Source organism: Thamnophis sirtalis, unplaced genomic scaffold (assembly GCF_051295495.1).
Source record: "Thamnophis sirtalis isolate CommonGarterSnake01/CBP01778 unplaced genomic scaffold, rThaSir2_p1.2 scaffold_2, whole genome shotgun sequence".
Lineage (NCBI taxonomy): Eukaryota > Metazoa > Chordata > Lepidosauria > Squamata > Natricidae > Thamnophis > Thamnophis sirtalis.
The window spans coordinates 96,033,282-96,050,184 of record NW_028261382.1 but is presented as its reverse complement, the minus strand read 5'-3'; the positions used below and the strand labels follow the sequence as shown (position 1 = coordinate 96,050,184).

At 39.5% G+C, this 16,903-nt stretch overlaps 1 protein-coding gene across 13 annotated transcripts in view; it reads left to right on the top strand.

Moving 5' to 3' along the window:
* ARHGEF12 (Rho guanine nucleotide exchange factor 12) overlaps positions 1–16,903 on the top strand; it is a 64,898-nt gene that overhangs the window by 35,812 nt on the left and 12,183 nt on the right. For 10 of the 13 annotated variants that reach the window (XM_087706425.1, XM_087706424.1, XM_087706419.1 and 7 more), the window contains 22 exons: positions 988–1,059; positions 2,794–2,886; positions 3,439–3,549; positions 3,971–4,069; positions 4,786–4,828; positions 5,060–5,165; positions 5,507–5,644; positions 6,226–6,258; positions 6,903–7,017; positions 8,501–8,624; positions 8,760–8,966; positions 9,212–9,344; positions 9,603–9,638; positions 10,109–10,263; positions 10,744–10,890; positions 11,781–11,866; positions 12,932–13,057; positions 14,385–14,499; positions 14,977–15,077; positions 15,228–15,305; positions 15,653–15,728; positions 16,051–16,218. In XM_087706425.1, coding sequence (XP_087562551.1) covers positions 988–1,059; positions 2,794–2,886; positions 3,439–3,549; positions 3,971–4,069; positions 4,786–4,828; positions 5,060–5,165; positions 5,507–5,644; positions 6,226–6,258; positions 6,903–7,017; positions 8,501–8,624; positions 8,760–8,966; positions 9,212–9,344; positions 9,603–9,638; positions 10,109–10,263; positions 10,744–10,890; positions 11,781–11,866; positions 12,932–13,057; positions 14,385–14,499; positions 14,977–15,077; positions 15,228–15,305; positions 15,653–15,728; positions 16,051–16,218 — 2,362 coding nt within the window. Of the gene's footprint in view, positions 1–987; positions 1,060–2,793; positions 2,887–3,438; positions 3,550–3,970; positions 4,070–4,785; positions 4,829–5,059; positions 5,166–5,506; positions 5,645–6,225; positions 6,259–6,902; positions 7,018–8,500; positions 8,625–8,756; positions 8,967–9,211; positions 9,345–9,602; positions 9,639–10,108; positions 10,264–10,743; positions 10,891–11,780; positions 11,867–12,931; positions 13,058–14,384; positions 14,500–14,976; positions 15,078–15,227; positions 15,306–15,652; positions 15,729–16,050; positions 16,219–16,903 lie in introns of all 13 variants that reach the window. The other 3 variants (XM_087706426.1, XM_087706421.1, XM_087706422.1) reach the window with 2 other exon arrangements.

Here is a 16,903-nt window from a genome sequence, read left to right as displayed (position 1 = left end):
CTGGTTAATATTTCTAGAAAACGTTTGAAAATGGTAACCTCATAAAAGGATCTGAATAAACAAATCTAGCATATTTTCCTATCTTTAGACATTCCTTCTGGTTGGAGTGAGGTAAACATTTGACCTGGGTTCAAGGGATGGGTCAAAAGCTGTTGACCCAGTCCTGCAAATTTGGAGGTAACTGACAAGACTAAAGTGTGGCAGACTCTGTGCACAAGTAAAATCCCGTGTTAGTTCTCGGAAGCTTTGAGGCACAAGAACTTGTGACCTCTCCAAAATATGAACTGTGGAATGAGCATGACATAAGCTCACATTGGTTAAATTCCTGCGCTTTGTGTGTGTGTGTGCTTCCTGTCATTAGAATTGACTGGTTAACTTAGTGTGGTCTTTCAACTGGCCCCACCAATGAATTGCAGTGGTTCTGTTGTAGGGTAATAATTCTTGTGAACCAAAACTGTTTATTGCCACTGTGAAGGTTAAAATCGGCATTGTGGTATTACTAGTAGCATCAAATTGGACAACCTTCATCTGGCAGAGTCTGACTGGAGATCTTGAATCCACTGTGGCAAAAGAAAATACGATTCCTGGTATTTTGTGAGCTGGTTTTGGAAATGTGTTATTTTTATTCCCTTAAAGAAACATTGAACCTTATGGAGTCTGATTTGAGATTGTGTTTCAAAAGGAACTGGAATATTATTAGAATGTGCTATGTTTCAATGCCTCGTACAGAATTAAAAACAACCAGAGAAGACATTGAAATTAGAATTATCAACATTTGGCATGTATACAGTGGAACATGCAAAAGCAAAGTTAAATGAAGGCATCTAACAATATGTATCCCAAATCTGTTTTTTTTAAAAAAATTAGTCTCCTACATCCTCTTTAAATTATAGCTGCTGGACTTGATAGGATCTTTTGTTTGGTCCTGCTTTTTAACATAGTAAATACTGAGTGGAGCGTTCTTTCACTTCTTCTTCTTCTCCTCAGAGTCCTCGCAGTGTCTTGAGAGAGCAGAGCTATCTGGATGACAGCCCAGAGAAGACTGAGACTCACGAAACAGTAAGAGTACCATGAATATTCGGATATAAATTTCTGCACTAACCACAAACTTTGTGTTTTTTCTTCCTCTTTCTCTTCTTGACTTGCCACTTGATTTTTGACCTGTAGGTGCATGCTCAACTTTTAATTAGGTTTTTATCAATTTAAACTACTCAGAGATTTAGAAATCCACATAGCTTGTTTCTTCTAGTTTGGATACTTCCATCTGTTAAGATTTTGTAGTTGGCAGAGCAACTTTCTCATTACAGTTTATGGAGAATGGCTCCGTGACATTTGCTTATCTGCAGGCGTTTTCAGGTTCTGTTTCCAACACTTCTGTCCCTGGTGACAAAGCTGGGAAAGATGTCTGCCTCTTACCCTACGTGGGGTCTCCCAGTCTGTTAATTTTTTAATTGTATGAGAGAGATAGAATAATGCTCTTAGTCTGTATGTACACTTAACAAGCAACTATTTCATTATATCTGTGGTCTGAGTTCCTAACTTGGTAGGCAGGCATTTTTATAACAATGCGCAACGTTTGCAGGCTCTAATACAGGGATGTCCAACATTGGCAGCACAGCTGGCTGGGGTATTCTGGGAATGAAGTCCAGAAGTCTTAAAGGTTGCCAAGGGTGGACACCCCTGTTCTAGTTTATTTTCTCTGGAGTGCCCTTGACCTGAAGAGGCGAAGGCAGTAGCCATGCTTGACTAGTTCTGCCTTGACATTAAGGAAGCGAATGTATGTCTTTCCTCTGAGGAAAGAGAACCGGCTATTCTGAAGGCTTCAAAGACATGCAGAGAGTGACCTCACGGTATTATGTCAAGAAGCATCAGTTGTAATAGAAACACACCATGCAACTCTGTATACTGAAAACATTCATGGAACAGGCCTCTTAGCTCAAGTTTTCACCTTCTAAAAATCCACCACGTCTATCCACCAAATCAAGTGACAGAACACCCGTTTTCCTTAAGCAAAGAAACTTTGTTTTTCCCATGGTTCTGCATTTTGTTGGGGAGGGTTTATTACTGGACTGGCATGGCGGTGTTCCACATACCAGTTTTTAATTTACTTAGCAGATGTGTATCCTGTTTTCCAAAGTCCTCAAAATCAGATGACAATGTTTATAAGCGTATAACAGATTCAGCAAGAATCACACACTGCAAACACAACAAAGCAGCCAGCTCCATTAAAACGGGACCTGACATCTGACTTTTTTTCTTCCTTACAGGGCAGTTTGGGTTAATGGCTCCACGGTAGGGAGGGAGCAGTCCAGCTGGAGAGGATGTAGGCCCCCAGTGTTTTCTTTGCCTCCCCCCTCCTTCAAATTCCACACTGCCTTTTTTCCCATTCTACACTCTACACTCCTCCATATAACAGTACTTCAGTGAAAGTACCAACTTCTGTAGTGGCTCAAATATTTGGTTTAAGGGCAGGCTGTGCAGCTGTTTAACAAAAGCTATCTTCACTTTCAGTCGCTGGTTGCGTCATTTGGTTTAATGAACAATAGCGCTTTTGATAGAAGACTTCATTTTTATTTGATCGGATTATTTTATATAGGTGCTCACACTATGTACAGTGTACTGGAACCAAAAAGTATAATGCATATCGACAAAAAAAAAAAATTCCCCTAAGATTTCTTTTAAAAACCCTTTCTTTTCTTCTAGTGTATAGAACAGCAAGGGGGAAATGCCCTTGTCATATTCACGCACACTGAAATAGAAACAACACTGATTTCTTTTCTCTGATAATGCCAGGATTCTCCATCCAGTCTTGGAAGTCCTTCCTCTCGTGTGGCACCTCCAATCATAGGAGCAGAAGATGATGACTTTGATGGTGAACAAGAACAGGTAGGATCTTAGCCTGCCAACCATAACTGCAAAGCTGTCATATGATTACTTTCTTCAGCTTAATTTATCTGACCTTACTATCACCATCGCCACCCCACCCCAAAATTTGGATAGAGGATTCATTTTAAAGAAATTCTGTTGACGTTTTATTGAAAGATACACTGCTATTTTCCAGTAACAACTTCCATTTCCTAAAGGTTTTGTGAAATTAGTTTTGTATACTTATTTGTAATCTTAGTACTTTTACACTGATTACAAAGTATAAGTATATAATTATAAGATTTATCAATATAAAGTACCTTACCTTAGACAATTTAGTACCTAAATTGTCTTATCTGGTTTGAATTTTGGTGGCAGCATCTAAAAACTTCTTTCTCAATATATATGCCTTTGGTTCTCTGGAGATTCATAAGGGAGTCTCAGAGAAAGGGGTTTGTAATTTTAAAATATTAATGATACACATTAGAGTGGGGGTTTTATGTTGAGTTTATGATGGAAGAAATATGAGTGCTTGGAATTCTCATTCTGAAAATGTCCATGCTGTCTCTACAGATCAACGGGCAGTGTAGCTGTTTCCAGAATATAGAGCTACTGAAATCACGTCCCGCTCACTTGGCTGTCTTTTTGCATCATGTCATCTCCCAGTTTGACCCTGCTTCTTTGGTAAGATGCCAGTTTACAACTCATTTCTGTGTTGTGGATCAGATGGGTTCTGAATTCCCATTCAGCCTAAATATATCTATCCCCATTTGTCACCTCCCAGCTGTGTTGAACCAATTCCAATTTCACCTCAGCCCCCTACAATCTGTCAGGCAATTCAACAGATGTGGAGGATACCAGTTTGAGAAAGGCTGATATTAATTTGATTGGGGGGAAATGCTGTTTTGTTCTGATACTGTAAATGTTGCGCAAAGCTTGGTCACAGAAGTGAACGCCGGGGGAAATAATGTCATTTTCTAACCCTTTGAGAAGAATTCATCCCTGTGAAAACTCTTTTTACAACCTGAAAGAAGCATTTGTATGTAGGATTACATTTCTTCTCAATTTTTATCATTTACTATACTCTCATTTTCTGTTCATGTAGCTCTGTTACCTGTTTGCGGACCTGTACAAACAAACAAATTCCAAAGAGACTCGCCGAGTGTTTGCTGAATTTAATCAATTTTTTCTGGATCGAGCTGCAGTAAGTTCCAAACGCATACAGAAAAGCTACAGAACACACAGTCTTATTTTAATCTTCTGATCCTTGTTTTGATGTGTTGGGAGCCTTTGAAATTAGATCATCCACAGTGCTTTGTAACTCATTTTTTTTTGGACCAAATCACTCATGTTTTGAAAGTAGATTACATTTTGATTTTACATCCAGGGAAATGGATACCGGTAATCCTTGACTTTAACCAAATTCATTTAATGATCTTTGAAGTTACCATGGTACCGGAAAAAAGTGACTTATGACCTGTTTTCACACTTATGACTGTTGTAGCATCCCCATGCCCACAAGCAACTGGCATGCATTTATGACAGTTGCACTCTCCTGGGGTCATGTGATCCTCATCTGTAACCGTCCCACCTGGTTTCTCGGAGACAAAGTCAATGTAGTAAACCCAATTTGCTTAATGGTCACATTATTCACTCAACAGCCCCAGTGATTTGCTTAGCAACTGTGATAAAAAGGTCATTAAATGGGACAACTGGATTAAGAACTGCCTGGAACGGAAATGTTGGGCTCAGTTGTGGATGTAAGTCAAGGACTACCTTTATGGGAAAAGATGTGTGTGTTACTCTGTATCTTGGAATGATGTACACTCAGTGGAAATCAGGAGTTAGAAGAATATTAATTCTCAGAATTAGTCAAAGTAAAGAGTTTTCCTGAAAAGTTTTAACTTTTCGTTTTTGCAGAACCTGAAAGTCCCAGTTCCAGATGAAATTGCAAGTGATTTAGGTAAGTTTATTGAAAATAATCTAGATAGGATTGTTTTAGAACTTGGACATGTAATGCTTTTTGAGAAATTCCAATGAATTTTGTATCCATGTAGCATTTTTTGATATCAACAGGTATAACTTGGGAAGCAGGAAAAATTGTATTTAAGCTACAGAAGTGAAGCAAAAAAAAAAAAAAAGGTCAGCTAAATACTTGGTTCTAAATAACATGGATTTCCCCCTTTATCTGCAGAAAAGAGAAGGCTGGAATTAATTCCTGAAGAATTGCACCGCCACTGTATTCAAACTATGCAAGAAAAAGTGTTTCTTGAAGTACAAAAGCACCTTGAAGATTTTAGGTACATGTTGTTTATTGGTTGAAGTTTGTGTAAACTTTGAAGTTTAGTTATTGTTTATTTGTAGTGTTTTTGCAAATACTTCCTGCAAAGTATCCATTTTGAGGATTTGGGGTTTTGGGGAAATTACAGGACTGCCTGTCTTCTTTCACCTAAGATAATGCATAATGTATTCTTTTTAACTGATTGGATTCACTGAGATACCAAAGGCATATTTAAGAAAAGCCTGCTGCATCAGTGGCCCACTTGCTTACAGTCCTAAAGGTGCCCCCCCCCCCAATTGCTTCCCTTCTTGTGCCCACAAGGGTTTCAAGGGTTTCTCGCTCTTTATTCTGTGCCTTTAGACAGAAACGCAGCATGGGCCTCACGCTGGCAGAAGGAGAACTGACCAGGCTGGATGCAGAACGTGTCCGGGACCGGGTGACCTTAGAGAAGGAGAGAGCGTGTGCAGAGCAGATCCTGACTAAAATTGAAGACGTGCTGTAAGTTTCTCTGAGGCAGACACACCTTTTACCTGTCCCGTATAGAGGAGGGACCTTGGTGAGGAAGGAAATTACAGCATCTTTCCCCAGTGATGACTTTTATAGATAGATGCTGCATCCAGATCATTGTGTTCCGTTGTAGCTGTTAGTCCAGCTCTTAAAGACGGAGCTGGGGCCCAGAATTTTTTTAATTATTTATTGTCACAAAGCAGAGCCTATGTTTTGCAAAGGAAAACAGAGCTTGACCAACCACAAGATTAGAGGTATGCCTGTTAATAATTACAGCTAGCTCTGGTAGTTACATTCACGTGCAAGATACACCTTAGATTATCCAAATTCAGTTCCTTTTTCACGATCTGAGACTTTTTGCTGACAACTTTCAACAACAGAATGTAGAGTTTTTATGCACTCTACATCTGATAGTTGTTCCATTTATTATTTAACCCCCTGGCCACATTGCTATAGTAGTGTAACAGTTTGGGTGAAAGGACAAGCCAGTCTTTGCCAGTCTACATGAAAGTGAATATCAAACATTGAAACTCTCATTTTTTAAAATTAATTTTTGCCTATTTCCTCTGCAGGATGTCATCTCAGCCTGTAGAAGAGGATAAGAGGTAATTAAACCCTAGTTATAATCACACTAAATCTTTCCATTCTGGTTTATATGTGCTGAACTGGTGGAGTCCTCTGTTGGCTGTTTAGGCAAATTACAATTATTTTCTGTATATTCTTCTCTCTTACTCTTACTCTGTTTAAACTAATACAATACAATCCGACAGGATCTGGGTTTATATGATAACAGACAAGGGATCTTTCATACTTATTTCATCCCATATCCTACTTTAAGAGAAACGGCAGTGACTGAATTTAAAACTACATGCCTCCCTGTTTTTATGAGTATTATAATTGCTAGTATTCAATGAAGTTGCAGTTCAGTACTTTTTCGATCACATAACTTTTCTTTCAATTATTATTATATACTTTATTCATTAAACATGAAACTCAGCCAACTGAATATTCAACAAATCAACAATTTCAGGATAATAATGGTGTTGATTATTTCACTAATAAGATAATAGAAATGTTGGCGACATAATCATCTGTAGGTAGCTCTTCACATCTTCCTAGGGGTCATAACAATGTAAATTGCTGTCAGTGTCAGAAATATATATTAGAAAAGAGAAAAGTTCATTTGCCATCCCTTCATTGAAGTAACTTGATGTTGTTTTCCTGTTCTTCTGTTTGGTCTCATCTGCAGTTCAGCTATACAATATGTTGTTCTTACCTACATGAAGCACCTTGGTGTACGTGTTAAAGAGCCCCGGAACCTAGACCAAAAACGGGGACGGATTGGATTCCTGCCAAAGATAAAAGTAAAATGGATATTTTTGAAAAATCAGAATTTCTGTCCAGGCAGGGGTGAAATGCTACCAATTTGGGCTGGTTCACATGAACTGGTAGTTAAAAAATGCTTTAAAAAGTTCCCACGATTGCACGCCACAGCTGATTGTTGCACAGCTGATCGTCGGAACTTTTTTTAAAACATTTTTTTAGCATTTTTTATCTACCGGTTCAGGCGAAATGCTAAAAAAAAGTTTTAAAAAAGGTTCTGACAATCAGCTGTGCCATGCAATCGTTGGAACCTTTTTTGGGTATGCGAAGTCCAGCTGCTTTTGTATTGTGTTTGAGTCAGTTGGGTAGCTTTTGTGTTATTTTTGTGTAAAGTGTGATAGTTGGTTTTTGAGCGCTCTGTGACTCGGTGAGGTTCCTGCTTGTTGCCCACCCAGTCACATGACCACCAAGCCACGCCCACAGAACCGGCAGGAGAAATTTTTGAATTTCAACACTGTGTCCAGGTGCCGATTTGGCAAATTGATATATAACAATTTCAATAACATAATGTTAAAGCACAACTGTGATGTTAAGTAGTGCCACATGTCTCTGACACTTTGAGCCTGTTTGCAAAAGCCTTTTCCCTTCAGTAGAAGAAAAAAATGTATCTAGTAGAAAATAGAGACACTTTGTCTGTGATGTTGGGGACAAAGTAGACTATATCCTATGTATAGTCACTTTAATTAGCCATACCAGCAGAGAATCAGAATTAAGCATTATACCCATCTTTATTACATGGACTGAAAGCGTACTAGGTCTTGTACCAGAAACTGAATTCCTTATAAGCTGTTGCAAAAGAGTGAAAAGTATCAGTTTTGAAACTTAATTAAGGACATCCGTACAACATTGTAGAACAGCTCTCTTTCAATAGGGCCTGCTAAGGGAATTTCAGTGGACTGTTCCCTTTCATTGGAACTCTGCAGTTTTCTGCTTTGAGCACTAAATGTCCTAAGAGACCATGCAGGTCTCTTGTTATTTATACAACAATTTATTTCTGCCTTGAAGGTGTAAGATTCTTTGGTAAATCTGAATTGCAGAATAACTAAAACAGTGTTTCTCAACCTTGGCAACTTGAAGATGTCCGGACTTCAACTCCCAGAATTCCCCAGCCAGCATTCGCCGGCTGGGGAATTCTGGGAGTTGAAGTCCGGACATCTTCAAGTTACCAAGGTTGAGAAACACTGAATTAAAACTTTCCTTTTAAATCAAGCAATGTCCACCCTCTGGCCCAAAGGCCGCATGGAGCTTGGACAGCTAGCGATGCGACCCATTTTTAACATTATTATGTGATTTTTAGCGATAATACACATTAGTTATATTTTCTTTATCTGTGGCCCAAGACCATTCCTTTTCACTCAGTGGCTTGCCTAGGCAAGCCAAAAAGCTGGACACCCATGTTTTAAATGGTTCCATGAGAAGACCCTTTTGACAACAATGATTCCTTTGGTTCCTTTTCAACTGCAGCAAAGTATGAAGAAAGATAAAGAAGGGGATGAAAAGAAGAGGAGGGTCTTCTCAAATATCCTGGGACCTCCAAGGAGGCCAAGCCGCCATGACAGCTATGCAAGTATGTCAACTGAAGATACACGTATGTAGTTTTTCTAGTTAATTTGATCATAGCGTCCTGAAGCTGAATGTTGCTAGCCTACAGTGGGTGTATTGTTCAGATTTCAGAGGAGAGTAAATTTCCTGCATTGCTGATTACTCCTTATCCACCCAGTAGGCAGAGCCATGGAGATGCAAAAACAACGCCATCCAAAGCACTTAACCTCATCGTCTTCGGTCAGCCCAGAACCGCCAGATTTGGTCAAGATGCGCCAAAGCGGGATCAGTGATGGCATGGATTCAGCCTTCCAGCCTGCTAACTTTGTGTCTCCAGCGGCTTCCGGAACATTCCCATCTCAGGAAGGGAGCAAAGATGGCGAAACAGGTAAATTGACATCATTGTCAAAAACCGCATTACGGTCTCTTTTTCACCTTCCAGTTGCAAGAGGAAAACATTCCATTGCCATGGGGGTCACTGTCATATTATAGGTTTGTGACTATTGAAAGGCCATTTGTCTCATTCAAGAGATGATGTGGTCCTAGGAAAAATAGATGGAGAAATAGTGGAAAACACTTTAGAAAGTGGGTTTAATACAGCTCTACCTTATTGATTTGTTGTGTTATATTTAGGGCCAAAACAAGTTGGAGAAGCAATTAATTCTGGTGATTCTGTGGACGGCACACCTTGTACATCTGGTGTCATATTTGATTTCCCATCTCCTCCCCTGGACCATTTGCAAGAAGAGGAAGGAGAAGTTGATAGGCAAGTCTTAGTCCCAAACTTAAGCAGTAACTTTTGTCGTTTAGAGAACTAAGTATGGCATGTCTTTTTAGGACAACAGAGATGACAGCTTAAATGTTCAAGTCAATTGTTGACCACTGTTTTTAGCCTTTTATAACTGTGCTCCTCATTGATATGAAGTTCATCTTGAACTGCTCTTGAGCTCTCTGTCCAAAGCGATCAATTTTAAAAATCACTTTATCAAGTAATGTTTTCATAAAAGTGTGTTTTCCTTTCTAGGTTAGGAGAATCAGGGACTCCAAAACCTTTCCGCAAGTGAGTATAAGCATACATGTTTTGAAAATAGATTTGGCCATAGTTTCTTATATTAGTCTGACTATAGCGGAAGAAAGAAAAGTCCCATAAACTATCAGCATCTTTATTGACTTTGGATAGAGACAACTAGAAATCCAAATACATTCATATGAAGTTTTCCTGTGAAACCTAGATATGGTGTAGAGCAAGTGGATCCTCTTTAAAATTTAATTAGTTGTTATCTTGTCTTTGGGAAATGTGCCTTTCCCCTTTTTGCTGAGCTACAACCTTGTGACTCTCTCCACCTAAAGTATAAAAAGAAAATTCTGAGGATACAATACAAAGCTTGATTAGACATCATTTCTAACCCTAAGGCAAGTGTTAGTTACCAAGGACCCAGGCTACGTGATCATTCGTTTTTTCCCCTTACTCTTCCCACAGACTTCCCCTTGCTAAAGTTAAAGAGGCTTCTTTCCTTTCCCTCTTCCTAGGGTGGACAGTGTGAATGCTGGGGATGTCCAGAGTGAAGATGAGCTCTTCGATTTCGACATGGAGACTGACCAGCCCAACTGGCAGCAGCTGGTGAGCCGTGAAGTGTTGCTTGGCTTGAAACCCTCTGAAATTAAACGCCAGGAAGTGATTAATGGTGAGTTTATAGCAATAGCAATAGCAGTAGACTTATATACCGCTTCATAGGCCTTTCAGGCCTCTCTTATGGAGGAGGGGGGGCATGGGAAGGACCAGGGGGATGCCATGCTTGGTGGTTTCTTTGTTTTCTGTAACCAAGGTGCTGTGTCCACCCTCAAAATTGCAACGTTGGCTTTCAGTCACCTTGTCCAGGGGAAGATTGCTAGGAAGATGAGAGGGAGATTGGCCTGCCATTGTTCTGAAGGCAGTGCCAATTGTGATATTTTGGGGGCAGTAAAGGACAGCTAGAGTATATGATTTAGATTCTTCTTTATCTAAAAGGGTTTTTTTGTTCTATTGTTCAGCAATTGTCACCTTCAGGGAATACCTCCTAGTATTATTCTGAAGGTGTTCTTTATCTGCCCATTCTTCATCTAATCTCCTCTTCTCCCTTACGAAGATCATCACAGTCACTCTTATTTCTTGTCCTTCTTTCCAGAGTTATTCTACACTGAACGTGCTCATGTCCGTAAGCTGAAAGTCCTGGATCACTTGTTCTATCAGCGTGTGTCCCGCGAAGGGATCCTGACAGCGCCCGACCTGCGGAAAATATTTTCGAACCTGGAGGATATCCTCCAGCTTCACAGTGAGTGAGGCCGTCTGACTGCTGGGTTAATAAAGCAGTGATTAGAGAGACTAGCCCAGAAGGCTTCATTGAGGGTGTCGCATCTAAAGCACGAGGGGCTGCCTGGGGTTTTAGGGCCTCAGATTGTGCTGCAGAGCTGTTTGTATGTGTGAGAAGAAAGGGTTTTCTTAGGCCACCAGAGTAGAATGATGCTTGAATATGCGCTTCCTGCAAGCTTCTTATCCTGTCTCAGACTTTAAATTAATTCACTCTGTGAGTCAATCACTTGTAAATGCTATTAGACAAATAAGGGTATATATTACATATATATAATATATAAATATATAAAGAGCTGGAAGATGATGACCAGGAGGAGGAGGATTTTATGGGGCTGATTATTTTTCATTTCTCATCAATATTTTCCAAGAAAATAACCCCACAGAAGATTGTTCCCTTCTAACACATTGAATAGAAAAACAGCTTATTGTAATACATACTATATTGTGTTATATTATACTATACAGAGAGCTATCTTGATCTGGTTGTTAAAATCCCAGCCTAGAAATCAGGAGACTTGAGTTTTTTCTCCTGCTTTAGACATGAAAGCCAGCAGGGTGTCTTTGGATTAGTCATTTTCTCAGCTCACAAATGTCAGGTTCGGCTACCAAGCTGATCAGTCAATTTCTGCCCCAACCAATGGATCAACCAAGCGTTGTTCTGAAAACAAAGGGGACCCTGCATTGCAGAAAAATGCAGGAGGAAAAAAACAACTTACGTGGCTGGTTGTTATAACCACTCAGAAGTGGATCTTGAAATAACCATGGGGTGGTTAAATATCATTGGTTTCAGGCAAATTTGCTTTGGTTTTTCCCAAATCTCTCTCCTTCTTTCTTTTTTTCTTTGCTACTTAGCTGGACTGAATGAGCAGATGAAAGCAGTGAGGAAAAGAAACGAGACATCTGTAATTGATCAAATTGGAGAAGATTTGTTAACTTGGGTAAACTAAATGTTTGTGTGTGTACTATGAAAAACAACACAAGTTTGGGGCTTTTTTTATCTGAGAATTGAAATATTTGAGAAATAAAAGATCAGCTGAGGTACAACTGCTTATCTTGTCTAGAAATCTATTATCTGAAACTCTTCCATTCTGGGCAGTAATAATAAAATAAAAGGGGCAGTATTAATATAGGAAGATTGAGAAGCATGGGCATGTATTTGCTTCTGCTAAGAAATATCTAGCTGAATGACTTTCTTATATAATTAATATGTGAATAAGGTAATGTAGCTTAAAGGTGACCATATTTCCTAAAGAAAAAATAGGACTTTTTATTCTCTAAAATTTGTTCACAAAGTCAAGAGAATGCAAAAGTTGGAAGTGATAGGTAGAAAAAGTTATTAAGCATCTTGAAATGTTTCAGGCCATAAGTTCTCACTTTAGGTTTTTGGAGTCAAGTAAGAATATTTAAAACTCAAGAGTGCAGCAAGTATTAATGCACCCATCAGGGCATTAAAGGGTTAATCAGGATTCACTAAAAATGAAGTATGCTGGTATTTAGTAGCAATAGGTTTTAATTACTATTTAATCTTGGGAGTTGTATATTAAAGCTGGTAATAGGAACCACGATTTTCCAAAATTTGTGTACACGGATGGAAAGAAAGAGGCAGATAGGTCTTCCCATGAAGTGGCTAACACAGAAACATGTTTTGTCCTAAGCACCCATCTGCTGTGTAAATAATTAATTCATGCTAGCAGTAGGACTAGACTTATATACCACTTCATACTGCTTTTACAGCCTTCTCTAAGCGGTTTACAGGGTCAGCCTATTGCCCCCAACAATCTGGCTCCTCATTTTACCAACCTCGGAAGGCCGGAAGGCTGAGTCAACCTTGAGCCGGTGAGATTTAAATTGCTGAACTGCAGCTAGCAGTCAGTTGAAGTAGCCTGCAATACTGCACTCTAACCACTGTGCCACCTCGGCTCTATACTAGCATTATACCTGCAGATGACTGTTTAAGATTTATATTTATTTTAACCTTTTGTACCTGTGGATTCTCATCCCAGTTCAGTGGAGAAGGCGAGGAGAAGTTGAAGCAAGCCACAGCTACCTTCTGTAGCAACCAACCTTTTGCTCTTGAAGTGATCAAGTCACGGCAAAAGAAGGACTCTCGCTTCCAGACTTTTGTCCAGGTAAATATTTGGGGGTTCGGTGTTTAGCTGATCCTTGCTTTAGGGCTACTGGAGATTGGAGGAGAGGACAAAGCATTCATTCATTCATTCATTCATTCATTCATTCATTCATTCATTCATGTTAGGATGTTCACTTAGCAACCTTCTCAGCTCGAGGCAGCCCTAGACAACTTATAATAATTAAAATCATACTTTTTTATACAGGTAAGCCTTGACTTACAGCAGTTCATTTAGTGACATTCAAAGTTGCAATGGCTCTGGAAAAAAGTGACAAGGCCATTTTTCACAGTTACAACCTTTCCAGCAGCCCCATAATTCAGACGCTTGGCAACTGACTCATATTTATGACGGTTGCAATGTGCCTGGATCATGTAATCACTTTTTGCGCTCTTCTGACAAGCAAAGTCAGTAGGGAAATGAGATTCACTTAGCAACTATGTTACTAACTTAAGAACAGCAGTGATTCACTTAACAATTGTGTCAAAACAAAAAATAAAGTCAAAACTCACTTAACCGAATGTCTTGCTTAGCCACAGAAATTTTGGGGCTCAATTGTGGTTGTATGTTGAGGGCTACCTGCAATTTATAAATTAGAACGGTACTTAATCTGCTTGGGCATGAGCTACTTTTTGCTATGAATCTTTGACGGACTAATCCAGCGAAGGTGGCATTTGCTCCATTTCCGTATGAGACCTACCAAATAGTGCCTCCTCTCCACCCGCCCCCTTTAGCTCAGCTCTGTGATGAGCTGGTAGCTCATTCAGATTCATGTTAGCTTCATGAGCTTTCTGGGAGTCAATTTATAGGCTGGAAGACAACCTCTCACATCTAAGCCTCTGCAGGAAGTGGAGCTCTCCATTTCCAAAGTTGAGCTCTTTAAAAAGAAAAAGAAAAACCTTGTCCTGATTTTTTTTAAAAAGCTGAAGGAGAAAAAAGAATAAATGCCAAGTATCTCACTTGATTTATGAAAGATCTTTGCTAATTTTCTCGGCTCAGTGGTTGTGATTCTAAAATATTATGTAGTCTTTACGTGGCGCGAAAAACTAAGCTAGCGTCTCCTGTAAGCCTGTGACTGAGATTGATTGCTGATCATATTAAGTCTGAAATAATGAGTAGCTGAAGCTGTTCCCAGGTTTCACACCGGACCTTTCCTCTAATTGCCTACTAAAATAGAATTGTTTGCATTTCTGCTTAATCTTGGGTTGTTGCTTAACTTGCATTTTCTAGCCTGAAACACAAACCACTAAAACGTTTATAGGGCAGTATCAATTCATGTAATTATGGTCTTAATAAAAATTACAAATGCACTTCCACTTTTTCCATTTAGGAAGCTGAGAGCAATCCACTGTGTCGCCGATTACAGCTAAAAGATATTATTCCCACTGAGATGCAACGGCTCACCAAGTATCCCCTCTTGCTGGATAATATTGCAAAGTACTCAGGTACCACGTAGCCCATTTTGTTTATGGCTGGATTGGGATGTGGCAGAGAACAGTTTGGGTTCAAAATGAAACCCAAGTTAACAAATCCCGTTGAAAAATAATTTGCCCCCATTTCCGTACTGCTTCATCTTTCTGAATTTCCCTTATTTTCCTCCAGATGAAGGAGCAAAGTGATGAGTTGTGATTTAAAAAATTAGATTGTCTATGATGAGATAAAGTATTCCGGGTATTCATTTTTGCCATTGCCGTTCCTCCCGTTTTGCGCTCTTATTACCTACAACATTAATGCATGAATTTCACAAAGCATTGATACAAAGTTCAGCTTCATAATTTGCTTTTAAAAAAAACTCGAAAATGTGGGGCATTCACGTTTTGTCTTAGCAGACAAAAGAATGCATTTTGTCTTGAGGATGAGTGTGGGTGCAGCTATGTGTTTCATTGTTATTGTTTCACATTTCACCCGTTTCATTTTTTTAGAGCAACCTTTAGAGAAGGAAAAAGTGAAGAAAGCAGCAGATCATTGTCGGCAGATTCTCAATTTTGTGAACCAAGCTGTCAAAGAAGCCGAGAACAAGCAGGTAAGAACAGGCAGGTGTAAGGGGATTATTGGCTGCAAGGTCTTGTCTATCCTTTGTTTTAAAGGGATCCCAGAGTGACTAATTGTTGCTAGCCTTCAGCCAATTGTCCTTGGCCAGAGTAACTGACTTGAATTTGTCTTTTCTCAACAGCATTTGGAGGACTACCAGCGGCGGCTTGATTTGTCCTATCTGAAGCAAGTGGAGGGCCCTTTGCTGGATGAATTCAGGGTGAGTGGAAGAAAGAAGAGAGGGATCCTGAAATCTGATAAGCATTCATAAATGCAAAATGACCTCCCTACAATAATTACAAAGTGAAATAATCAAAATCACTCTTTGCCTTTTTCTGTGAATAAATAAGATGGTGAATAGATATCAAAAGATCTCTGATATTGGTTCTTCAAATTTGAAATGTTGGTCCTTCTAATAAATATTTTGCATTCTACAAACAGTGACCAGAACAGTAGTTGCAACACTAAAACAGTTACTGGGAAGTAAAATACAGGAAAAGCAGGAAAACACCAAGGAGCTATCAATCAAAATGGATAAATTATTATTTTTTTGCTCTTTTTTGATAGAATTTAGATCTAACAAAGAAGAAAATGATTCACGAAGGGCCTTTGACTTGGAAGGTGAATCGTGACAAAACTATTGGTACGTTGTTGCCTGTTCTTTTCATTGAGACTTGTAGGACATTTGGGCGGGGGTGGGGGGAATTACTTGAGGATGTTATGTTATTTCCTCAGAGCTAATTAAGCAGTGAGTATTTTGAAGTGGGTTGGAAGGTAATAAAGACCGCAGCGGTTTTCAAGCTGGTTCTCAGAATTACAGATGGGTCTAAAATGCTTTGTATGCCTGGCTGAGACATTTTATGGCTTCTTATTGCTTCTGCCTGGGATGCAGCCTTCGATTGCAGCTTTCGATAACAACAAGGTAGAAATAATAGCCCATTTCCATTTTTCTCCTATCACTGCAGATCTCTATACATTGCTCTTGGAAGATATTCTGGTATTGTTGCAGAAGCAAGATGACAGACTGGTGTTGAGGTGTCACAGCAAGATCCTGGCTAATACAGCCGATAGCAAGCACACATTTAGCCCTGTTATTAAATTGAACACCGTCTTGGTTCGCCAAGTGGCTACAGGTTAGTAGGACTGAGAATGTTAAGTGGTTCTAACACTGTTTTGAAAAAAATGGTGCTATCTAATCCAGTCTGCCCTTGGGTATAAGGATGGGATTCAGGGAAGAATCATTGCTCATTAAGAAGAACCTTGACGCCCCTCTCAAGCAGCTAGCTGACCCTCCGCTTTCTGACAGAATGCACTATGAGCAGCTGAGTCAGAGCTGAAATTTTTCAGGCTGTATGGATGTCGTTCTGTTTGGTCAATTCAGAGATGTGTATTTTCCAGTAACAGCCTCCTATCAGTCGGTGGAAGTAATATAATGGACTGTTGTTTCCATACCCTGGATGGAAAGGATCATATCAGGCCAAGTATCTGTTACCTGTAAAGAAGAATATATGAGCTGAGGGTTGAAACGAGGGTCCTCGGTGTTCTCTCTGAGCTTGGTTGTTTTCTTGTAAGCATTTCATTGCCCAAACTAGGTAACATCATCAGAGCATTGATGATGTTATCTGTTTTGGGGTAATGAAACCCAAGGACCTCCCAAGGGTCTGCTAACTGAAGTTGAAACACAAATAGGTAATACAACAAGACAATGGTTCAACCCGTTCACACAGGACTGCAGTAAAATCCATGGTTACCATCTTGTTGGTTACCTGTATCTTCAGTCTGCTGCACTTCAGATTTTTCTGGGAAAAGGTCCTATAC